This window comes from Diabrotica undecimpunctata, chromosome 2 (assembly GCF_040954645.1).
Source record: "Diabrotica undecimpunctata isolate CICGRU chromosome 2, icDiaUnde3, whole genome shotgun sequence".
Lineage (NCBI taxonomy): Eukaryota > Metazoa > Arthropoda > Insecta > Coleoptera > Chrysomelidae > Diabrotica > Diabrotica undecimpunctata.
The window spans coordinates 8,256,799-8,284,187 of NC_092804.1; the positions used below are offsets into that span (position 1 = coordinate 8,256,799).

At 34.6% G+C, this 27,389-nt stretch overlaps 1 protein-coding gene across 1 annotated transcript in view; it reads left to right on the forward strand.

Moving 5' to 3' along the window:
* The window catches only part of LOC140433605 (fibronectin type III domain-containing protein 4), a 220,528-nt gene that overhangs the window by 85,483 nt on the left and 107,656 nt on the right, over nt 1-27,389 (forward strand). The window contains exons 2-3 of the mRNA XM_072521588.1: nt 4,572-4,750; nt 18,827-18,965. Of these exons, the coding sequence (XP_072377689.1) occupies nt 4,702-4,750; nt 18,827-18,965 (188 nt within the window). The 5' untranslated portion in view covers nt 4,572-4,701. The remainder of the gene's footprint in view (nt 1-4,571; nt 4,751-18,826; nt 18,966-27,389) is intronic.

The following is a 27,389-nucleotide window of genomic DNA, read 5'->3' on the forward strand; positions in this document are numbered from 1 at the left end:
GTGGTACTCCATTCTTATTAACAATCGGATCAGACATTGAAATTTGAATTCTCTTTATTTTTTACTCTAACTATACTAAGTGACATAGAAATCCGAACACTCAGATTAAATGATTTTATTTTAATAAAATTTTCTATAAGTACTTAATGAAGCATAATAAGTAAATCATTAAAATTTTAAAATGATTGCATTGCTTTAAAGCCCTTTTACCTTTAATAATGTGTGGATGCACCCCGATGTGTTACGCATTCTCCAACGCACCTAGGCATGCTTCTGATCTGGTGGTCAATGTCCTCTTGTGGTATCTCATTCCAGGCAACCACCAACTCCTCTCGAAGTGTTTGTAGAGTCTGAGGAGGAGGTTGCAAATTGAGCAATCTCCTACCTATTATATCCCACACGTGCTCAATTGGGGATAAGTCGGGAGATCTTGGTGGCCATGCTAACAATGTGACATCATTATGTTGAAAGAAGTCTATTGTGACTCTTGCAACATGTGGTTGGATTATCTTTTTGGAAAGGTGGATTTGCCAGGGTGTCAAGATAGGGTAAAATGTGGGGTTCTAGAACTTCTTGGATATAACGCTGCGCATTCATGTTACCTCTGATGAAGATTAAAGGTGATCTGGAACCATAAGCTATAGCACCCCAAACCATAACTCCAACAGTGTGATGAACATGTCTTTCAACAAAAAACTGTGGATTCCTCCTTTCACCACGTCGTCTTCTAACCCTCTCTCGACCATCGTGCATGCCTAAACAAAATCGAGACTCGTCACTAAAGACAATACTGTTCCATTCCTGATTCCAAAGTGACCGTTCTCTGCACCACTGAAGGCGATTACGGCGGTGTTCTGGAGTTAAAGGGAGGACCCAGTGTGGTCAGTATGAAAACAGGCCGAAACTTCTTATTCGTTAGTAAACACTTCACATGCCAATAGATCTTCCGTGTTTTGCAAACCATTTATTTGCAATGGAGCTGGTAGTGGAGAAGCGGTCTCTTAAGGCCAATAACCTTAGTCGGCGATCTTTACGGTCTGTTGTTCTACGGCGGCGTCCAGTGCCCCTTGCTCTTTGCGTACGGCCTTCTTGAAGCCATGCCTGATAACATCTAACCACGGTGTCTGCACTTCTTTGCACTCTAACTGCAACTTCTCGAAAAGAAAGTCCAGCTTCCCGAAGTCCCATTTTACGGCCCCTATCAAACTCACTAAGTTGACGAAATTGTACAGGTCTCCGTACTCTAGGCATCGTAACCAATCGTAAAGAATGTCAAAAACCACAATCCGCCAAATTTTATTGAAATAAAATCATTTAACTGGGTGTTCGGATTTCTATGTCACTTAGTATATTTGGAGTCGGTCTTTCAGATAGGAAAAAAACCAACTATGGGCAACTCCCCTAACACCATATCTGTACAATCTATCGAGGAGTACATCGTGTTGCACACAATCAAAAGCACTACTGAGATCTACTCGCCAAAGAAATATTTTCCAGTGTTATATTTTGATAAAATCTTAATAAAAAGGATTATAAAAAACAAATAATTAATTTCAGGGAGTCATAGTACTTAAACATATTTTTCTTTGAGTAAGTTAAAATTGGTCAATCTCGTCTGTTCCTTTTCTTCGTCCCTCTTGGCATTAGACAAATTAACACTTTTATAATGGTACAATTTCCCATAAATGCTTTATAGCTCCATCTCTCTCTAGGATTTTCCATCTCTGGTTATTACAGCAAATTTACTAAGATGTAAATTAAAGCTGGAATGTCAGATAATAAAACAAATGATATAGTTTAGATATTTAGGCATCACATTATCTAGCTAAGGAAAGCTCGAAACAGGAGCGGTAGATCAAGAGCAAACAGAGCCGCAAATTGTCTGTATGAATCAATATGGAGAAATAAAAATATCGGAAAAGAAATGAACGACAGTATTTACAAAACACTCATCAGACCAATAATCACATACGCGCCAGAAATAAGACCTGGCACAGAGAGGACAAAAATAATGTTAGAAACAGCAGAGATAAAAACACTTATACATATCTGCATAAAAAGGTCAGTTCTTTTATTACTATGGAATTATGATATTGTTTGTATATTTTTTAACTTCTTCCGAGAGTTAAAATATCTACTACGCCCATGGCATAGTCATCAAATGATAAATATTGGTATTTATGCCCATATAGCAACTTTATTTTGTCCTCAGATAATTTCCGATATCCATTTTAGCGGCACTTGTTAAGAAAAAACGCCAGTATATTAAGTAGCATTAAGTCAGCATAAATAGTTTCACTATAGCTGTCAGCGTTAAAATAGTTGATAAAAGTTCTTAGACGCATTAATTTTAATGGGATGATAGTCAGAATGTATATTAAGCAAATTGTAATAGCCGGATATATGAAAGATATTTAATTTGGTATAAATATTTTCTCAAGCAAATTATGATCATTAAAAATGATTAAAATGTTTAACCTTCCAGCGGATGGTGAATATGGTGACTTTACAGAAGACATGCAGGGTTGTAAAAATGTATTTGGTAATTTTTAAACGTGCAAATTATAAGTGAGATTTATAAATATTTCGCTTAAATATTTAAGACTATTTAAAAAAGTAGACAAATATGTTTCTTTGCATATGTATTTATCTTTATTCCCTATTCTTACATTTTTTTACACACCTATACCGAAACAGTATTTACGGCCAGCAAATTAATTTGCTTAGAAAATCCTCTGAGCCGTCCATTTTGTCTTCAATGGGGACACTTATTAATGACTAGTTTAGTATCATTTCTGCAGCACCCTTGGGGTTGACACCGCCCCTAAATTCCTAAATAAAAAGGAGGATCGAATGATACGTCAGTTTAAAGACTTGTGCACTGATACTGATATTTGGTATATTATTAGGGTCAAGAGTTTTTGATTTTTATGAACTTTGTTTAAAAGTCCATTTGAAGCAGTTAATTTATATCAGGTTACTGGAGGTCTATTAAAGTATACATTTGCAAGCATACATTTGGAATTTGTCGTCTATCTCTTGAGTTTTTTATCCTTTTGTATGTATGTATGTTCTCTTCATAATTTTCCTCAGTTCTCTGTATTCTTGTCTGCTACTGTCACTAATCTTTGTTAGACCTTTGATTTTTATTTTTCTAATTGCTTTTGCTATATTTTGGCATTCCCCCTCATACCATTCTTTTGTTTTGTATTTTTTATTAGCTTTCACTGTAATCAAACACTGTTTTTCATTTCTCTTTAATATAAATAGACCTCCAGTAATCTAAAATAATTGTTTCATATGAAATTTTACTCTATAAATCCATTTAATTCAAAAATATTTGTCCTAAGTCCATTATATTATTATAAGATGTAATATCATTGTAACAAGAACCAAAAAATCTTTAAAATGAGGTATTACTCAAGGCTTTCAATAAAGTCAGTCATGAACAAATGATGGAAGTGCTAAAGAGGACAGGGATTGACGGAGATAGATGAAGAATATACAAATCAGGTCAAAATCTTAAGAGAAGTGAGACAGGGGTGCATAATTTTACCACTGATATTCAATCTATACTCGGAGCATATTTTTGAAGAGACACTGATAAAGGCATCTCAATAAATGGAGTCAAGCTCAATAACATAACGGTATTCAGATGATACAATAGTGTTTTCCAATGCCATAGAAGGACTGCAAAACTTAATGAACAAAATAACGGAAACAAGTAGAGCATATAGATTGGATATAAACCAGCAAAACCAAGCTAATGATCATCGGCAAGGAAAACATAACTGAAGTAAATCTGTATGTGAACTAAATAAGAATTGAATGTGTCTCACACTACAACTATTTGGGAACTATAATTAATGAGTCCTGGGACAGTACCCACGTGTACTCAGTGCTTCTGAACGGATTAGAAACGTGGACATTGAAGGCGGAAACTCTATCAAAACTTCAGGCTTTTGAGCTATGGTTTATTCAGAAGGATCCTGAAGATATCATGGATAGACAAAGTCACCAATGAAAAAGTACTACGAAGGATGAACACAACCGCGAATTTGGTCAACATCGTGAAGGGCCCTAAGCTGCAGTAATTGGGACATAAAATGAGAAATTACGGCAGGTATCAGCTACTGCAATGCATTTTGCAAGGCAAAATTGAAGGAAAAAGAGTCCCAGGACGAAGAAGAATATCCTGGCTTAAGATCATGGTATAGAAAGACCTCAATACAGCTATTCCGTATAGCAAACAACAAAGTCATCATAGCCAGAATAATCGCCAACGTTCGAAACTGACAGGCACCCTAAGTAGAAGAAGAATTACTCAATACCTCATTTTATTTAATATTTTCGATTGATGGTACTCTCCTACGGTACTACACATATATGATAGTGAACTGGTGACTAATACGTGTCCCTCTTGAAAACAAAATTGACAGGTCTGTGCGTTTTCGAAAGAAATTAATTTTTTTGCCCAAAAATGCATGTTTCATTCCATTTCAGGAAATTAATTCAATATAAAGATTAAATCAATGCTCAAATGAATACTTATAGAGTTTATTCTATTTCAGGTCAATTAACATAGATCAAGAGGGTGGTACGCGTGGTGGCCACAAAATGGATTGGGATTTTTGACATCATCGAGTCCCAACGTAGCCGCCGCCATGTTAGGGGCAACCTTCGAGTTCATGTTCAGCTAACATGTTTTTAGCGGTTACTGCGTTACTGCTACTCAGTACCGGTTTAGCAGGTAAGAACTTTACATTATTTGATATGATCATAAGAATCCATTAGCATGTAGCTCATAAAGAACAGATGGTTGGAGGAGAATATTTTTTTATTAGTGTATAATCAAGAATATATAAAAAAATTAGACCCAAAGTTGATAAAAAAGACCCGAAAATTGACAGGTTTAGCACTTTGCAATATATAACCCAGCCTTAACAGTCAAGTTCCTTAATGAAGATGATCAGGATGTACCGTCTAAAAACATCTGGTTTCAGACAGGGCTATGCCTCATTTGTATGAATGATTTTCGGAATTATCTTTAAGAAATATTTTCAAATCTATCGACGGCAAAAAGCTTTACAATACTACAAAATACATTTGACATTAACTGACAATATTACTGTTTTGATGTTATTTTTCCATAGCTACGTCTGGATTTAACGTAATTATGATTATGAAAAAATCAACGTATGTTGACTGAAGTGAAGCATAGCCAGGGTTTAGTGAATTTTTTTTAATGTTGAAAATAAATAAAAACTATAAAGATACTGTTTTTAATAAATACACTCGCGATCATAAATTCCGGGTCATCTTGAAAATTTTAAGTTTCTTAAATATTTTTGACTCTGGTGCAGTAATAACCTTTTTTTGGCTAATGTATTTTTTATTTGTCATCAATGTTTGTTTTGAAAGAAAAAAAAATGGTTTTTTATGGTTTTTATTGAAAAAAACAGAAAACAAATCAAATTGTTGATAAAACAGACATACGAAAAAAAAAATGGAAAATACAGAACGTGGTAAAAAATCAGTGAAATTTCAATGACCAATATCGTGTATTGCCTCCCCTTGCTCTAATAGCCTCTTGCAGACGACGGGGCATACTCTGAATTTTTCTCCTGATTACATGTTGTGATATGTTATTCCACCCTCTCACTAACAGATCCTTAAGCTCCTGTGCGTTGTTAGGAGGAGGTGTATGGGTTTGAATACGTTTTTTCAAATCGTCCCAGAGATGTTCGATGGGATTCAGGTCCGGAGACCTAGCTGACCAGGGTACCCTCGTAATTCCAACTTCGTCCAAATATTACATACTGATCCTGGCAACGTGCGGTCGCACATTGTCCTGCATAAAAACGGCGTTTTCTCCAAGTCCTGCCATGTTGGGCATAACATGTTCTTCCGGAATCTCCGTAATGTACCTTCGTGCAGTTAGGGACCCATTCTCGATGAAGGGTAATTCTGTGTGGAAGTCGGAAGATATACCTCCCCAAGCCATGACAAACCCTCCACCAAATGGCATTCTTGGAGCAATGCAAGCTTGTGAAAATCGTTCACCGGTTCTCTTCCAAACTCTTACACGTCCATCGGATCCAGTTAGGCAGAAACAAGATTCGTCTGAGAATAACACTTTGCTACAATCGTTAATTCCCCAATGCGCGTATTGTCGAGCAAAAGCTAGTCGTGCAACTCGAGGCACCCGGCGAAGTGGCGGTCCTCTAGCCATTACCCGAGAAGATAGTCAAGAGGAACGAAGTCTGCTTCTGACTGTTGCAACACTAAAATTGCGATTTCATACTTCCTCTAGACGATTTTGATGCATAATCGCAGTCGAGGTCCGGTTTCGTAAAGCCTGAAACACAAGGAAACGGTCATCTAGTGCCTTGGTCGTTCTTCTTCGTCCAGAGCCAGGTCGCCTGGTTAGCAAACTTGCCTCCTGAAAGCATTGAAGCACTCGTTGAACCGTAGAAAGGCTTACGCCAACAATTCTTGCGATTTGCCGTTGAGTGTGACCGTCTTCCACAAGTGCAACAATTTGTGCCGTTTCAACAACAGTCAAAGGCATTTTTGTCAAAATATAAACACTAATAATGGCACTAATAAACACTAATGGTGGCAATAATAAACGTGTGTCCGTTGCATTTGAACAGAAAGTCGAAGTACAAACGAGACATTTAAGGTCTTCCACAAGTGCAACAATTTGTGCCGTTTCAACAACAGTCAAAGGCATTTTTGTCAAAATATAAACACTAATAATGGCACTTATAAACATTAATGGTGGCAATAATAAACGTTTGTCCGTTGCATTTGAACCGAAAGTCGAAGTACAAACGAGACATTTAAAACAAGCGGAGTTACAGGTAGCGTTCATTTTGGGAAGTGTGCACTTTACCGCGAAATCAGCACTATTGGAATTCTTTGTTACAAAGGAAACCGCAACAATTCTCAGAAACATGCATTAGTTTGTATTTGTATTATTATTATTTACGATAAAGCTCGTTTAAAATAAAATATCGGTGATTTTCAAGGTGACCCGGATTTTATGATCGCGAGTGTATTAATAAAAATGCCATATTAATTAATATAGAAACTTATAAAAACATGCAGAGTATCATTTGTTTATTGGTAATCGACTTAAACTGCAAATCCAATTAGTTGGGCCAACTGATATGGGAAGGGGCTCGTAAATGTTTATCTTGATCTGCATTGAAGTAAACACGCAAATTTTCTTGGGTAATGTTGGTTATAAAAAAGCTTTTTCAACTGATTCAATTTTTTAATTAATAGTATTCTTCGTGTGGTAAAACTCTTTTATGTAATTAAATTAAAGCTGTACTTGTACATAAAGAAGTACGATTGTATAGTATGAAAATGTCTATGAGTTCTTCAAAATACTTTGTTGAAAACTTGGGAATCTTCTATTTTTTCTTTAGGATTATTTCATGCAGTCAGAAACGAAGCAAGTATTTTGTTTTTAATTTTTAGTGTAAGGTTATCTTAGCCTGACCTACCAATTTGTTATCATTACAACAAATATTTGTTTTGTTTCAACGTATTTTTTTGGGGAAATTAATCAGGGAAACTTCTTACTTACAACTCTTAAGTAAAGTCAAATTTTTCGATTTTATTTTTTTTATTTTTTTTTTTAACATCCAATGTTTATTGCAATCTGTCTCATTATAAACAATAAGCAATATGTATAATATATGTACAATAACATAGTGGGAAGCTGCCCAGTGGCGAGCACCCAGGTAAAAGATAACATAAATATAATCTATGATATATCAACTAATTTAAACTTTCACTTAACAAACAGAGTTTAATACAGGTAAACATCACTGACACACATATGAGAATTACAAGGCAAAAACACAAATTAAGGCTGTTTTATCGGTGCACCAAAACCTAGGGACAGTGTTTTCTCTGTTATTTGCCGTCAAAATGTCTCCAAATTTGGACACGTTATTCAAAATTATGTTGCCTTTAAACTGATGGTTTTACTTTTTTAATTTTTTTGAAACTTCTGTTGAAAAATTGGAATATACTGTTTAACGTTCTATTATAACCAAACTTTTTACGTCCATCACTCGAAAGAGTTTTTTTTTTCTGTAATCGTTGATTTTTGTTCCACCTTTCTGTGTCCAGTAATAATCGAGAAAAGCGTGTTCCAACTTTAAAAAAAATTGCTAAAAAATACTGAAATCTAATAGTGAAACGTGTTACTCATCATTGGGCTTAGTTTCATCGTTATCGCCTTCGTGACGTCAAATCTCATGAACGTACGGTCAGTTAGTTCGTGTTAAAACTAATTTGAATGGAGAATAATGTATTTGTTGTCATTAAACTACCCGTCGGCCGGCGGCACTGAGTAAAGATGGTCTCGCGTAAGCAGTGTAGAAAAGTAAGTGATACGCCCATTTCAAATCGCAGTGTGCTTGAACTGATAAAACAGCCTTTTAAGGAAAGATTTAGAAAACACCTGAATAGAAACTTGTTATTTCACCGCACCATGACACTATGTTCTATTTTTCCTGATTTACTAGAGATCCAAAGGGTCTGGTTGTTTTAATCTTCTTACGTGTGAAATGTTGAGCAGATCCGTGGCCAGCGGATTTGGATGGCAGGATAGTCTGTTCTTGTATACAGAGTTTACAGCAGATATTGCTTCGCAAACTGTTGGTAGCTGTAAATCGTGGTGTAATCTGTGGTTCGTGATATACCAAGGGGCATTACAGATCTGGCGCAGTACTTTCGATTGGAAACGTTGAAGTTTTTATATGTTGGTATTACTTGCTGTACCCCAGATTTGTGCTGCATATTGCCATACCGGTTTTAAAATACATTTATATATCAGAAGTTTGTTCTCCAGGCTAAGATTTGATTTTCGACTCATGTACCAATACATTTTCCTGTAGATTAAGCTAAGTTGAAGGCGTTTCTTCCAGATGTGGATGCCCCAATTAAGTTTGCTATCCAAATGGATTCCTAAGTATTTAACGACGTTATTTCGATTTCGATCTTATGATTTCGTTTTTTTAATACTTATTTTCACCTATTTATGCCGTCCTCGTAATAGTTAAAAATAATATTTCACATTTTATTCACTGTAAACTACAAGTCGAGTACAATAAAAGTTCTAAAATATCCGTGTTCCAATGCTTTTATCTTCAACTTTTCGGTCTATATATCGAGACATGACTAGACAATAAGTAATTCAGTGTAACTTGACATATTTTCTTATTTTCCGGTGTTTCCGGTCGTAGACCCTAGCACTTTACGAATACCAGCCGGCCGGATTTCAAGTACACTTAAATCCTCTGGAAGAGCTGAACCGACAGCTTGAAAATCCTGGATATTGTATTTTCTATTCATGACTCTGAATTCGATATTGCGACTCACATAACACTTTTCAGTTTATTTTCCAGTACAGTTATCATTAAATTCCTGAAACATGTTGGAATCAATGTTAAAGATATTATTTAATAAAGCACCTTCTCGTTTTATGTGAATTAATACATTTTTTAATGAATAAAACATATTTCAATTATTGGTGATGGGCTATCTTTGATGTAGACAGGTCTGTTCTTATTCTAAACTGTGAATGTGGTCATCAAAATGAGGAAAATTGAAATACATGTCTAAGAATGAATATGAGTTCTATAACCAAAAGTGTTACCTTTTAGTTAGGAATACCATTTTGTAGTTAGATTAAAAATGCCATTACCTAGACAACCATATAGGAGGGACAAAGAGCTCTGAAGCCTGGAGAACTATAAAAACGATGAGAACAACGACAAAAAACCAAGTCATAATAAATAGAATACCAGAGAACACATGGGTAGAGCATTTTGAGAACTTATTAACAGAGAGAAGAGAAAGGTTTAAACAGACAAATGAACAAGTGGAAGTAGAAGGAAGAATCGAAATATCAATAGAACAAGTGAATGAAGCAGTTAAGGGAATGAAATTAAAAAAATCTCCAGGTCCAGGCGGAATACATCCAGAGTTGATTAGGTATGGATCATCAAAACTGTTTGAGATGATCCGAAAATTATTCGAAAGATGCTTAAACGGAGAAGAAGTTCCAGAAGAATGGGGACAATCGTATATCTCTCCAATACACAAGAAAGGCACAAAGATGGATCCTAAAAACTATAGAGGGATCGCAGTGATTGCTACTATAGGCCGACTATACTCAAAAGTACTACGAAACCTGATAGAAAATGATATCAAAGACAAACAACCCGAAGAACAAGCGGGGTTTAGGGCCGGACGTTCCACTATGGATAATATCTTCACATTAAAAATTGCAATGGAAAAACGAGTGCAGAGAAATAGAGAAACTCATATAACTTTAATAGATTTGGAAAAAGCATATGACAGTGTACCGATCTCCCAACTATGGATAGAAATGGGTAACTTGAAAATAAACCCAATTCTTATTAACGCCACTCAAAAATATTACGAACAAAACTTTGCAAGAATTAAAATGGGACAAGAAATCACCTCTCCTTTTCAAACAACAAAAGGACTAAGACAAGGCTGCTGTCTGTCACCCACCTTATTTAAAATCTATTTGGACAGATCCTTAGTGAAATGGGTAAAAAAATGTAGAAACATGGGAATAACGGTGAAAGAAAACAAGCTATATACACTTTTCTTTGCGGATGACCAGGTAGTAATTGCCGAAGACAGCTACGATCTTAGCTATATGGTAAGAAAACTGCAAGAAGAATATGACGTGGCAGGTCTAAACATGAATATGACAAAATGTGAATATCTCTCAGTGGGAACAGATGAAATATGTGACCTAGTTTTGGAAGACGACAAAATCAAAGGCGTGCAATCCTGCAAATATTTGGGGGTCATTTTCAACAAGAAGGGAAATAGCGCAGATGAAATCAGGAAAAGAATAAACAAGGGCAGAGCAGCGACCCGTGCCTTAAACTCTCTTCTCTGGCAAAAAACAATTCGACGAGAAACCAAAAAACACATTTACGGTAGTATAGTCCAAAGTATTACACTTTACGGTTCGGAAGTATGGGACGTCACCAAAGCTAATAGAAACAAACTTATGACGACAGAAATGGATTATCTGAGACGAAGCCGCGGTAGATAGAAACTGGAGAGAGTCAGAAACGAACAAATAAGAAACGAAATGAAAATGGAGAGAAATATCAATGATGACATAGAAAGAAAACAATTAATCTGGTTCGGACATGTTAAAAGAATGCCAGAGTACAGATGGCCTAGAAGAGTACTGGAATGGATCCCTCCTGAAAGAAGAAAGAGAGGACGACCACGGAGAAGTTGGCGCAACGATATTGATGAAGCAATGGCGGCAAGAGACTTAGAAGAGGCAACTGCATATGACAGAAAAAGATGGAAATTGGGGGCGGAGAAGCGGCGACAGCCGTAATAAATCCGTTATTATATATATAGTTAGATTAAAGTCAAATATTTTAAATTATGTTTCTGGTTTTTGTTAGAAAATGTTTTTTTATTTTAAATATTTTTAGTACTTTTTTTTGGTATTATGATTTGATTACGCGTGTGTATTTAATAATTATTAGTCTCTGCTATGTGGGTATACCGCCGGATGTTAAGAATATCCTGGGTTGATCATTGCACTAACGTATCGATATTAGATCAACTTTAAGTAAAGGATAGATTGCTTAAACAAATACAACAGAGATATTTGCAGTATTTTGGACACATTGCTAGAAGAACAGGTACGATGGAAGAACTGATAGTCGGGGTAGAGTTGAAGGAAAGAGACCTAAGGAAAGATCTCCAAGCCGTTGGGTAGATCAAACAAAAATATTGATTAACCAAGGGTTACATGAAGCCAAACAACTAGCCCAGGACAGGGAAGGATGGAGGGAAATCGTGAAAAAACTGTAAATGCCTGATGGTGTCACCACATCCCAAAAGGGATTAGGACTGAGGAGGAGGAGGAGTCTCCGCTATTATTGCCATGTGTAAATATAATGGACACAGGTTTTATCAGCGTTTCAGCCATGTGTCAGTGGCTGGTACACATTTACCGTATATTTAAATAAGAATATCATTGAGTATGGCGTAGAACTATGACATTTAATAATATCCTGGGATTTTTTTAATTTTCAAGGAATTTTTTAATTATCAAGGGATAATAAAATGAAAATTAAATATACATTAACTTTTTTATTTTTATGATTGTATAGCATATTATATAATCAAAAGTAACATAGAATGTAGTATTGTTAGCAAGAAAATTAAGTACTGAGAGTCAGTTTTGTTGTACGTGTTTTAGAAACACTTTTTTTTGTACATTTTTTTGTGAATAGATGGTTGGCAAAGAAACATTCTAAACACATAAAAGAGCTGTCTTCACATCCGTTGCATACACATGTTACTCGTTTTGTGTTTTTTACGGCATAAATGCGACCATGTAGTTCATGAGTTTTTTTTGTAACAAATGGTGCATCTGCCTCTTTGCTTCAAGTTCATGTTTGGATTGAACTTGTACAAGAAGTGGTAGATTGCTACATTGAAGAAGTTGCATGCACATATTTTCTTTGAATTTTGTAACTGAGATTTTGCTTTGGTTGATGTTATTGAAAATAATTAGAGCATTCACCAGTGAAGTACCAGTAATCATCTCAAATGCCACTTTTCTGTACCATTTGACAGACTTTCGTAAGCAGTTTGAGTAAGCTGTCTTTTGATCTGACATATCCACAAACGTTTTTGCATTATTGTACTCGACAATGACTGCAGGTTTTCTTTTAGGACCTTCCCTATGCGTTACCTCTATCATATCGTCTCTATGTTTTTTAGACAGAGAAAGTACGTCGCTCTTGTCATGTCATTTCATAACTACAATATGATTTTTGTTTTTTTTTGGCAATGATATTCCCTTTCTTGAGTTCGGCTTCTACAACATATTTGGAAAGATTTTTCGGTTTTTTCTCAACGTTCCAATAAGATGAGTGGATCTAGTTTTTAAAATTTCAGCAAGGTTAACTGTTTTGTCAATGATATTACCTTTCTTGAGTTCGGCTTCTACAACATATTTGGAAAGATTTTTTCGGTTTTTTCTCAACGTTCCCATAAAATGAGTGGATCTAGTTTTTAAAATTTCAGCGAGGTTAATGTATACCAGTTGTCCGTAATAAGAGTCCTACCCTGATCCAATAAAGGTTTAATCATTTCCATAACTACCCTTTCCGCAACCGGTTGTCCATTAATTTTTTCTTTACCGCAATATATTTTAATTGTATGGGTATAGTCTTCTAACAAACAAATTTTAAACAGCTTTATTCCAAACTCATGATGTTTTTCTTTCACGTACTGTTGAAAAGATAACTTGCCTCTAAATGGAATCATAGTTTCATCAATGCAAACAGTTAAGCCTGGAATCATACATCGATGAAAATTAGGCTTCATTTCATTGACCAGACATTGAATTTTATGAAATCTGTCATTTTCAGAATACTGGTCATTATTTTCTAGATGAAATATGGGCAGGAGCAATTCGAACCGATTTCGGGGCATGTATTTAGCAATATCACTTTTATATAATGAAATTTTGCGAAAGTAATCAGCTAATGACGGCTTCGAGTCTAGTCCTATCCAAAGAATGTACGCATTTCAGTGTAGTTAGTCTCTTTTCAATAATTAAAACGTGACTCTTTCGTAATTGTTTCATTTACTATCCCAGTAAGAATTTGTTGCTCTGCATACCTATTTGTTTCGAGGGCAATCATATTTCTAGCATCTTCAGAGACAAACAGTTCAAAGAATAACCGTTCATTCTTACCAGCCATTTCGATTTTCAAATGTTTAGGAATGCCAAAGTTTAAGAGACAATCAAAAATTGGAAAATTTTTAAAAACAGGTCCCCAGTTTAAATCTTGTAAAGAATTTTCTTCTGGCCTAACAGTATCTACCAAAAAATCATCACTTTAAGTAAAGAACTGTCTGATTCTTCCTCCATTACTTGAGATGACTGAACACGGGATGGTCCTACAGAAGTATTGGGTTTTACGTCTCCTACAAACAGATATCGATATATTAGTCCATTTTCAGATAATGCGTGCTCTATCTATGCGCAAATCAATGATTTGTGTCAATTTAAATGATTTATTTTATATTATTATATATTAAATAATGACGATATCAGATTTTTGTTTCGATACAGGGCAGCGGCAAGCCGCTTATACGTATTTCGTCCTCTTTAGGTCTCACCAGAGCGGTATATGCCACTGCTCTGAATCGAAACAAAATCTATCCCGTCGTAGGCCAATAATTATCGAAATAACTATTTACAGACGTAACAACGCCATCTAATAACAAAAGAAATCATACGATTTCCTACCTGGCGAAACTGAATTCAAATTTTTACCACCGTGCCTTCTACAACTTGCAAAGCATGTTATAAATTATAGAAAGCAATTATATTATTATATTACATTTAGAATACGTAAAACAAACGTTAATTTATTTGTATGAAGCCAATCTAACAATAAAAAAAATCGGATTATACAAACTAAAATTTTATTAAAGCTTTTAATGAACTAACCTTTTCTCAAAATTTTCTCTTTTTCGCTACAGGTTCATTGTCGAATCCACTCGTCAACGCTGCATCTATATTATATATATAGGATCCAAATCTGAATTCGAATAATCAGAAAAATCATCACTCATGTTCATTTTTCTTAACTCCTCTAACTCACCTACAGCCTTTTCTGCTTTCAACTCTAAATATCAGAGTTGTTTGTTATTTTCCGCCATATCAACTTTTTTCAGTCGTGAAGTCGACGATACGCTCCCATCGGAAGTAAATAGCAAACTGAAACATCTTACACGTGTCACTCTCTTACTGGTGGAAATTTGACCTTCAGTGTCCATCTATAATACACATGGACTGCAACTAGACATTAGAAACAATTTCACAATCGTATGAAAATATCGCGTGCACCATATGAGCACACAGCAATTTTTACAAAAATAACCAAATAAAAAATCTGATTTTATGATTTCTGCTAAAAACAAACACAAATAGAGTAATTAAAAAAAATATATTTTGGCCGGTACAAAATTTACTCCTGGCAGTTAAAGTGTTAGAAAAATAGATCTGATTCTCCAGAGTTATAAGATTACTAGTGACAGTTGACCACCGGAATCACTACTAATCATGTGATAATGTGAACCACTTGGCAACACTGGCAATTCTTACTATAAAATAGAGTATTTAAATAATTAACTACGAGCTCTTAATATTTACACAAACGAAAGCCCAATGGATAGCTTTGTTACAATATTACAATTTAATTAACAAAATTTTAAATAAACTTCTGGCAAAGTCTTTTATTAAATCGAATGTGTATCCACCTTAATTATAAAACTCCAAACAAAACCCTACTCCATACTCATACTTATAATAACACCTTTTTCATAATTAATAAACTAAATGGATAAGTTTGTAGGCAGATTGTAATTTTTTAAAACTCTATACGCTATATAGCGCGCTGAGCGCCCACTATTTTTAGTGCGCACGTTAAAGATATAGTTTTCTACTACGATCCACTTTTCAAAGATCGACCACCTTTGAAACAACCTCGCTAGTGGGTCATCGACTAATAGAGGACGCCAAGTGTACTTTATTGATTTCTGATTACGAATTACAACTTGTTTATTTTTAACTTCAATTAAACCCGGTCAGTGATAGTAGACATTAAGTATGTATCAGTATTAGAATGCTCGATTTAAGTGCATGTTTTATTATTCATCTTTTACTTTTAATTAAAATTAACTTTACAAGGGAAGTTTTATTAAAAAAGGCGCCTTTACACCGCAATCTGATGTGGAGAATTGAGCTGTTCTTTTTCATTCTAAACCAGCAATATTTGTGTTTTCATTTATTCGGTAAACTACTTATATTGCTATTTTTTTTTATTATATTAAGAAATACATGACTTCATGAGAAGAGCTCGGATTTATATGAAACAAATATTGAAGAAAAAGCTGCCTATATGGGCAAAAATTTATATTAAAGAAGGCAGATATCTTTACATATAAGCAATATGTAGGCAATATCCGCTCCGTGTGTGACCATGGTAGGGGTACCTTGAAACGATGCCAGCGTGCGTCATCATCATCATCAGTGGCGTTACAGCTCTTTATGAGCCAAAGCCTTCTTCAGAACAATCCTCCATTCGCCCCTGTCTCTCGCAACTCTTCTTCATGCTCTAATTCCGATAGACTTCAAATCATTTTCTAGGTTGTCTTGGTACCTAAGTCTCGGTCTTTCTCTTCTTCGTTGTCCGATCGGCCCTCTTCGGTCAAAAACTTTTCTGACTATGGCATCTTCCTCTCGTCTGATTACATGACCTATCCATCTGAGGCGTGCTACCTTAATGAATTTTACAACGTCAGGTTCTCCAAATCTTCTATACAACTCAAAATTGTAACACCTGTGCCACAAACCTTGTTCTTTTATGCCTCCATATATTCGTCTTAGTATTTTTCGCTCAAAACGTTTGAGCAATTCATGGTCATTCTGTGTTAGTGTCCAAGTTTCTGAACCATATGTTAACACTGGTCTTATTAGTGTTTTGTATACAGTCAGTTTAATTTTTCTAGGCATTTTTGAGGCCATCTGTCTTCTTAAGCCATAGTAACACTTATTGGCGAGCACTATTCTTCTTTTTATTTCTTCACTGACGTTGTTATCTTTGGTTAGCAGCGACCCTAAGTATATGAAGGTGTCAACACCTTCCAGTTCTAGGTCATCAATTATTATTCGTGTAGGTGTCGGGTTGCTCGACCTAGTGCAACACATATATTTGGTCTTTTGAACATTTATATTTAGTCCTATTCTGTGTGCAGATGCTCTTAACGACCGAAATGCTTCAGTCAGAGATTCTGTGGACCTACCTATGATGTCTATGTCATCAGCGTATCCGACAATTTGTACTGATTTGTTAAAGATAGTACCATTCGTAGTAATCTGCGACTCTCGAATTATTTTTTCTAATGCCAGGTTAAATAAGAATGCCAGCGTGCGTAGCGGCGAAATATGACAAAATTGGACACTATCTTTTTACGCATAAATTTTATCAAAAATGTGTGCAAATACATGTTGCGTATTTAATTGTGCTAATAATAGCAAAAATAGTAAGTGTAGCTTTTATAGGTTTCCAAAGATTACATATAAATTAGAGAAAAGAAAAAGATGGATCCGTGCTATTAATATGAAAAAGGAAATATTACGTAACCTCATTTTTATGCAATTGAAATATTTAAATAATTTACCTTAAATGATATTTTATAAGGCTTCAAGCTAACTGCAGAGTGCCTGATGACTTTAGCTTTTATATCATAACTTTTACTATTACTGTTTTTAATTATATGCTCTTTCACGTGAAAAACTTGATTTGCCAGTACTAGATTTTTAACTTTTCTTTTCCGTTTGGGCTTAAAAAGATATATTATGATGAATTTTGAGAAACCCAGTTTTTAATACTACATTTATTTTGTACATAAACTGAAAAAATATAATTAAAAAGTTAATTATTAATAATTGTCAATTTCGCCTGTATTTAACAATGTCAAACATATGTCATTAATGTCTATGTCATTAACCTGAAAATTGGTAGGTCCAAAACTGTCAGATGAAGGCGGTAGGTGTCGTGTCAGTCACGCACGGAGCGAATAGGAAAATAGCTTACTATTTATTATACACAGTGAATTAACTTAATATTAACACAACATAACATTATTCTGAATCAATTTTTTGTGGCATCTTAAAGTAATTACTATGTTAATGGGAATAACCCACAATTGAATTGTAAAATAAGTTTATTGACGTTTCAATTTCCACTTCGGAAATCATTATCAAATTATAATTTATTAATGTTTGTATTTTGATAACTATTTCCCAAGTGGAAATTAAAACGTCAATAAACTTATTTTAAACTTCAATTGTGGCTTATTTCCATTAAAATAGTAATTAACACTACATTAGTAACACAAAAAACTAATAACTAAATAATTGTTAATTCATAATTAAAGATTATAACCACGTAAATTTTTGAAGTGAAGTGATATACTGGTGTTCTATTATTTTTTTCTCTATAGTAAAATGCTGAGGCGAGCATCACAGAACTGGTGCCACAAGATGGCGTCGTCACGGATCTAGCGCCACTAGATAGCGTAGTCATGGGTAGCGTCATAAAATAGTGGTTCTTCGCATCGATTCACCACTAAACTGTTTTTCAATGGATAGCATCGCTAGGGCATGAGTTTTTCTTCTGACATCGTACTCCGCAGAAAATTTTTTATTATCTTTGGAGTTAAAATGATTTTTCTGCTTCTACTGTTATCATAGGAGTTGTGCATGCAATGTTAACTAATTTTATTGACTCTGATAATTTGAATTTGATTTTTGAATTCTTGCAGGGTCTACAGCTCTCATTTGCAGTTGATTATAAAGAATCTCAATGTGCTTCATAATGTTATTAAAGAAATTTAGCCAGTATAAAAACATTTACTTCTTTCAATAACTTGTTGAACGGTTTGAGAATCGCGTTCTTTTTCAATAATTTCTTCAAAACATTGCATGAGATCGTCTTTGTGTTAAGATTGTGCATAATTACGTATTATTTTTTGTTCTATGGTTAAAAATTATCTAATTTTGTACAATTTTGAACTTTACATCTTTCAAAAGGAGGTCAAGGTTTTAAAAGACAAATACAAATACAAAAATAAAGAAAAATACAATAGTCTTGTGAACTAGATTTCACAAAGGATAACAATATTTTTGTTGTTGCAGGTTCGATGCCCGGAGGACCTGGCATTCCTGAAAATATCACCGTGACTTTCCTCAATCCCACGTCAGTTCGTGTCTCGTGGGCAACTTCCGTTGAAAACGCCGACAAATATGACGTCACATATAAACCGACGGGTGCCAGGTAGGGCTATACTTAAAACCTAAAAAAAAGAGATATTTCTATTATTTATAAATAAGATATTTAAATACAAGTGGTAGAATAAATTAGTATTTATCATTTAAATAAATTCTAACACGAAATAATTGCGGTAGTTTAAAAAGTTTAGTTATTTATTTAATTTAATAGCATGCAACAGCTACGTCTTCAATTAAAAATTTTACACCAAAAGATACAATTATTATAAAATTTTTAATTTTTTTGAGTTTCTCACTAGGTTTCGCTATTATATATTTTCATTTTCTTTTATTCTGTACATTTTTATCACAGTGTTCCATAGTTTTACTTCTTCTTCTTCTTCTTCGTCTAACCATTCACGTCCACATCTGAACATAAGCCTCTTCAAGTCTTCCTTTCCATTGCTTTTTATTGTACGCTACTTGTAGCCAATTTTTCCCGGCAGTCCTTTTCAGATCATCTGTCCATCTCATAGGAGGTCTGCCTCTGGGTCTTTTGTGTTGGTATGGTCTCCAGGTTAAAATTGATCTGTGCCATTTGTTTAGATCGCTCCTAGCTACATGTCCTTCTATTTTTTGCTTTATCTTGTAGATCTTTTCTGGCAGTCCATGGTCATCAATTTTCACTACACGACTAGTCCATCATCGAGGTCTCTGAAACCTAGCAAATTCTGAAATATGTATTTTTTTAAATAGTTGGTAAAGTTTGTAGTTGTATCAGGATCTCTGTATCTCATATTGATTCATCAGTATAAAGATTTTTCTTATACTTTTTGTTTCAGAAACGACATACTATTTTTTTGCGTTTTTAATCATCATCTACACTCTGAGCCAAAATTAACCGGCCACCTTAAAAATGGGTAATTTTTGATTTCTCATATATCCTAAACCTGTTGTCCGATTTAAGTGATTTTTTTAATATGTTATAGCCTTATTCCTTGACAATATCTTTATAATAATATTGTTGCTAAACAGGTAAATTTTCATTGTATACCGGGTGTACGAATCAAACTGTGTTCTTTCTTAAAGTTTGCATCACCCTGTGGAATATTCTAGCATTTGTAGAATACTGAAATTAAATCATAACTATGGCCTCACGCTTTCTCAATATTTTGTTTTTTATTTTATTCGCTTATGTTGGATAATACATTACAGTAAAAATCCAATGAAAAAATTCAAATTAACAATATTTTGGAAATCAAAGTCTAATTAAAAAAAAATTGGGTATCAATAATGGGTGTTGCTGCCTCTAGCCCTTAGGACTTCTTGGAGCCGGTTTGGCAATCTATTCATGATATCCTGGATATCAGATTGGGGGATATTGTGCCACTCCTCTACCACAGCTGTCTTCAGTTCTTCAAAGGATGCAGGGGCTGGTACTCTTACTCGTACCCGTCTTTTGAGGTTGTTTCAGATATGCTCAATTAGGTTAAGATCGGGACTGTGTACTGGCCATGGTAGAACTTGAATCCCGACCTCATTAAGGTACTCACTGGTAGATCTTGCTGTATAGCAATGTGCATTGTCATGCATTAGTCTGAAGTTATCACCAATGAATGGTGCAAAAGGCATGACATGGTCTTGGAGAACTTCTTGCACGTATACTTGGGCATTCACACTGCCTCTACCGAACACAACAAGATCAGTACGCGCTTCGTAAGAAAAACCTTCCCAAATCATTATTGCTGAATGCATATTTGCTGCATGCATTTTGATGTCTATAGACACGTTGGCGTCCATCTGGACCTTTTAGGGCTATTCTACTCTCATCTGAGAATAGTATATTCTTTCATTCCGCCATAGTCCAGTTAGCATATTCTCGTGCAAAATGAAGTCTAGCTCTACGGTGTTGTGGGAGCAGTTGTGGTGCGCCAGCTAGACGAAAAGCCCTCAAGTTTATTTCTGACAGTCTTCTTCTAATCGTTTGTCTACTCACAGTAACGTTTCTCACCTCAAGAAGAGACCTACCTGCTTCAAGAGCGGTGCAAAAGCGATTTCTAAATACTTTAGTGACAATGAAGCGGTCATCTCGAACTGAAGTGCATCGTTTTCGGCCTTGACCTGGCCTACGGTTGTACGATCCTGTCTCCCAAAAACATTTGATGGCATCATGTACCGTAGTTGTGGGTACATCGAGTATACCAGCGATATGACGTTGACTGTAATTAGCATCAACTAAAGCCAGTGCCCTAGCAGCATCAGTTGGAACGAGTGGTATTTTTAGAATCACAAATACTAAATTAGCACCAAAATTTGAACTTAAACAATATTCGCTCACAATGATATAAAATTACAATTTTAATTTTAATTACAAATTGTTTAAGAATTGTTATTAACACGGAAACAGATTTGCAACAATGTCTTACAACGACTATATGTCAAAAATCCTTCAATGACACAAATTTAGGAAACAAACTGTCACAGGTAATGTAAACAAAACAATAATAAAGGTGGTGGTGTTAATTTTGCTGGTGAGTTAAATCGTCTGTATTGATGAAAAACATAAGCGAATGAATGAAAAAACAAACTGTTGAGAAAAATGAGGCTGTAGTTAGGTTTTAATTTCAATATTTTATAAATGCTAGAATATTCCACAGAGTGATGCAAAAGAAAAAAACACAGTTTAATTCGTACACCCGGTATACAATGAAAATTTACCTGTTTAGCAACAATGTTATTATAACGATATTGTTAACTAATAAGGCTATAGCATATTAAAAAAATCACTTAAATCGGACAACAGGTTTAGGAGATATAAGACATCAAAAATTACCCATTTTTAAGGTGGCCGGTTAATTTTGGCCCAGAGTGTATATATCATACCCACAATATTATATCCCACACTATTTCAAATAACAGCTGTTGTTCTTTTTGCATCAAGTTAGTGGTAATAACACATTTAGTTAGTGGTTTCGGCGGCCTAATTTGCCATTCAAATATTGTTCACTCTCCAAGTGGCTGTAAGTCGAGCTTCGTTGCGGACAAGTCCGTTAGTGTAATTGTTTGAATAGGGTTCGATCAAGTGGCTCTCCAAAGGTAATGGCAAACTTTGATTACAGAGTTTCTAATTGGTAATCTACTGTTCGGGAATAATGGAATTTGATGTGTATTGTAGTTTATAGTTCGTAGTGGGTTCGTAATTACAATCAATTCGTGGTTGTTTAAATTGGAGTTAACAGTTTAAGCCAATTTTACGTGTCTTAGTTTCATACAAAATGAAAAGATCGTACAAAAACTCAACCAATTCTTTCATTCTGCTTTTGTCAATAATACAAGTATGGCTACTAATTTTAATACCTTTAAATATTGTACCTGTTTTATTGTTCTACTTTTACAGAATAATCGGGTTACTTGACTGCATTAATCATCAATCCCCCTTTGTTGAGATCCTGTCTCTAATTGTCAAACGTAGACATACCGATGTTGACCTTAATTGTTGCCGATATTAATGATACATAAGCCTCAGGAATTCCAGGGAACATTCTGATATTGAAAATCATCCCAATTAGTCCCGCTTGCGTATCAGGTAGTCGTGTCAACCTGCCCAGGAGCGCAGAGTGGCTCTCGGTAAATTGAATTCTAAACTGAATAAACAGTGGCGACGATCATAAAATATTCAAAGTGCAACAAATATTTACGATACGATTCGGAATGTAAATTTAGAAAAGGGCAGGTCAAACTGTAGCGTGTTTATTAAATAATGGCCTTATATACAGTCAATTTGGTTTTAGAAGCTAATGGGTGACAAGAAAATCTTGTTTGTATTAATAAAGGTAATAATACAAAAATTCTTACAGTATATTTCATGAACTTGCGACTGTTTTGGATTATCGCTAGACACTCGACAGCCAATGGTCCACGGCATACGAAGTACGAAAGTAAATTGCTCTAGTAATGAAAATATAAAACAAGTAATTTCCGCCTAGCAGTTTTACCTTTTTTGCTTAACATTAAAGACAGTTCCATGTTAATTAAGAAGGTTATAAAAAAATTTAGATTTTTGAAACAGATTTTTATTTTATATTTACTCGAAAAATATTTGGTACAACCGTATTAGCTATCTATTTATCTATCTATAGCCCAAAATCTATTCATGTGTTGAATATAGTCCTCTCCCATTTGTCTCCATTTGTCTCTGTCTTCTGTTTGTCTTTTCCACATTGGACCTGCGCTTTGCTCAATGTCATCTTTCCATCTCATTTGCGGTCGACCTCTTGACCTTTTTGCAGTATATGGTCTCCAGCGGCCAATTTCTTTATTCCATCTTCCATCCTGATATCTTTCGTTATGCCCAGCCCATTTCCATTTTAATTTCAATGCATGTTCGACAGCGTCTGTTGTTCCGTTTTTGCATCTTATCCACTCGTTCCTCTTTTTATCTCTCAACGATATTCCCAACATTTGTCTTTCCATAGCTCTTTGAGTTTTCTTTATTCTAAGTTGCTCTTGGTACACGTCCACGTCTGGGCACCATATGTTAGAACAGGTAGGACGCATGCATTAAATACCTTCGTTCTTAATTTTAAAGGTAGTTTTTGGTTTTTGATAGTATATGAGAGTTTTCCGAATACAGCCCACCCCATTCTTATTCTTCTGGTTATTTCTTTAGTCTGGTCACTTTTGTCTGCTCTGATAGCTTGTCCTAAGTAAATATATTCTTGGACGTGTTCTATGTTTTTTCCACCTATGGTAATTACTGATCTGTCTTCTGTATTAGTCATTATTTTAGTTTTCTTTAGATTCATTTTTAGTCCTTTCTCAAGAGATGTTTTTTCTAGGTCTGAAATCATTAGTCGTAGTTGTTCCATAGTTTTTGCTATCAGGAGTACATCATCGGCGAGTCTCAGATGATTTAAGTATTTTCTGTTTATTTAAATCCCTTTATTGTCCCAGTCTATAGATTTAAAAATGTCTTCTAACGCCAGAGTAAATAGTTTGGGTGATATTGTATCCTCTTGTCTGACACCTCTACAAATTCTAATTAATGGAGTTTGCAAATCTCTGTCTAGCTGAATTCTGTCTAGCAGATTAGCTAGTTTCTAGAATTTAATACGGTTCTAATCAGTGAGCTCTGAGGCATATTTATTGAATCCCTTATAGCCTATACTTGGGTTTTTGACCATTCGGAAAAACTGATACCTTACTTAACACGTTTCTTGCCGATAACTCGTTGGAGCGTCGCTACAAGACTTTAGCTAGACGCCGACGACGTTTTCGCGCGTTCAGACTCAGACAACAAGCACCTGAAGACAGGATATATAAAATTAGATCCGTAATAAACCTTTTTAATAAGAAAATGGAAGAAGTTTATTATCCTGATCGTAATTTGAGCTTAGATGAGTCAATTGTATTACACAGAGGACGACTTAATTTTAGACAATACTTAAAAAACAAAAAGCATAAATATGGAATAAAGTTGTATATGTTGACCGAACCAAATGGTCTAATTTTAAAATTTTTAGTTTATTCTGGAATGTTTGACGATTAAGTTAGAAAGTGGTTCAATAAAGTGGTTTTGCACCTATTAGAAGGAAAACTAAATGTAGGCCATTGCGTATACATGGACAATTTTTACAACAGCTTTGATTGAGCAAACAAATTTACTTAAATTTTTAACTTACTGCACAGGAACTCTTCAAATTGACCGTTGAAATAATCCTGCAGAAGTAAAACAAGAAAACTTGTTAAGTTAATCATTTCGAGACTCCAGGTACATATGTATACCACTATGTTTGCATACGAGCCTAAAATAATCTTTGCCGTTAAATTATATTTAAAAATGCGCCAGTCAGTTCTCCATTGTATCGTTTACGAATTACATATATCATTTCACAGACTGTTTGTTTTTATGTCTTTTTATAGTAAGTCTTTTTATAAAGTCTATGGTACTAATAAGTACCAATAGTCTTATAGTACGGTATGTAAGTGTACCATTAGTCTTATTTATGTCATTTTTAAATATAGATAAGAAAAGACCACTTACACAAGAAGAACTTAAATATTATGCAGAATTGTCATTTTCCGAGTCTGAAAGTAGTGATGAGATGTATAAACCTTCTGATGATGAATCGGAATCAAACGAGTACTGCCAAGATAACTTTCACAAAACTTCTGATGAAGAATCAGAATCAGAGAGCCAGTTAGAAGTTCGAGATATACAGGAAACTTTAGAAATAACTGCCACACTTAGTAGTTCTTTTGTGTTGTGGTCAACACCAAATAAAGGTTTTGCTCCGAAAAAACAAATTTCAAGTCAACGTAGTTGTATACTGGATGCTGGCATACAATCTAACTTGTCGCCGTACCAATATTTCAAAAAGTTGTTTCCACATTCTTTGTATACGTATATTGCTCAATGTACTAATAAAAGGATTGAAATATGTAAGAAGCAGTCAAGAAGAAAGGCTCGTCTGAAAGAAACTGGCTTAGGCGAAATTCAAATAGTTCTTGGTTGCATGCTAGTTATGTGCTACAACTGTGTATCAAAAATCAGTAATTATTGGTCAACATATCCTTCACTTGGAAACGTCTCGATACAAAAGGCAATATCCCGTGACAGATTCAAAGTTATATCTTCAAAAATGTATTTTGCATCACCAAGGAAACCAACAGAAGCTTCAAAAACGTATTACATCGATGACTTTGTACAATGCTTGAACGATACCTTTCAAAAATATCGACAAGACAGCAGTTTTTAAAGTATCGATGAGTCCATGACGAAATTCAAAGGTCGATCGTCACTCAAGCAGTTTATGCCGCTAAAACCAGTAAAAAGGGGAATTAAAATGTGCCTTAGGTCAGACTCGTTTACTGGATATACCTACGACTTCAAGATTTACACAGGTCGTGAAACTGAATATGTAGAAGGAACTCTTGAGGAACGTGTAGTGAACAGACTTATTTCCACAGCAAAAGAAAGAGATATAACCTTTTGCTTTGATCGCCTTTTTACTTTGGTTTATCTGTTGGAAAATCTACAGTACGCAGCAATAAATACCTGTAACCAGAATAGAAAAAACTTACCAAAAATAAAAGATAAATTGCGAAGAGGTGAATGCTTATTTCAGTGCAATGAAAATGGACTAATGTTTGTGAAATGGCAGGACACCAAGGATGTCTTGATGCTGAGTAATTGCCATATTGACAATGTTTCATCTATCAATAAAACCATGAGAGATGGCTCGAAAGTAAATGTGCCTTACCCAGAAATGATAGCGTGCTACAGGAAAATTATGGGTGGGGTTGATCTAGCGGACCAAATAATAGGATTGTACGATTTAGATCGTAAATCAAACAAATGGTGGAAAAAAGTATTCCATCGTTTGCTTATGATGTCAATTGTAAACTCATGGATTATTTGTAATGAAAAAAATAAGAAAAAAATTCCTCCGATACAATTCCTGGTACCTCTGCCAGAAAAAATAATTGCTGAACGATAAAAAATTTCTGCTATACGACGTTTATCTAAGAAGGAAAGAATATCTATAAAAAGAAAACGTTTTGAGAGTGTGTCATTACATCTTCCAATTGAAGGAAACACAAGAAGACGATGTAAAAGGTGCACTGATAATAAAACACAAACACGTACAAAAACCATTTGAGAAGAATGTGTCATTCCTTTATGTAAAAAGTGTTTCGTAGTATATTACCGTCAATAATATTTTGTATTTTTGAGTAATTGTTTTATATTTTTGAGTAATAAAGTAATAAAAATATATTAATAATATTTTATGTAGGACTGTTGGTACACATACGTACCATTACACAAGACTAATGGTACGTATATGTACCACCAACACCCTAACGTTTTTATTAACATTTTTTGTCAAAAAAGGGTATATTTGTGTATATAAAAATAAAAAACCACAAAAATATGTTTTTAAAACCCGTTAAAAAAACCGTCTCGAAAGGATTAAAGGTGTAATAATTGCCCGTTGCCGAAAAGGGATATTAGTTGGCAGATGAAAGGATAAGAGAGATGTTTACTATATAACAACAGAATGTCAAAACACCTTACAACAAATTACAACCAGAGTCTGTTATAAGATATAATAAAAAAATGTCTGGTATTGACCGACAAGACTAGATGTTTGCCTATTATCCGTGTCAAAGAAAAACTGTACGATGACCAACAAAAATATTTATACATATTGATCTTTACGAATTTCGTTTAGAACTCGTTAAATCAGTTTTAAAATTAATAAATCTGAAACCAAACATGTTACAAAATATCACCTAGTAACAAAACGAGAGGTAAAAAAACTAAAGGGAAAAGTTATGAGAAAACGCTGTAAAACTTTTCGCGAACGAAATATGTGTACCCGATACCCCTGGATTTTGTCTGGATTGCCGTCAAATATTCCACATTTAAACCTTAGTTTTGTTTTATATATCCATATTTATATTATATTAAATAAATATTCCTATTCCT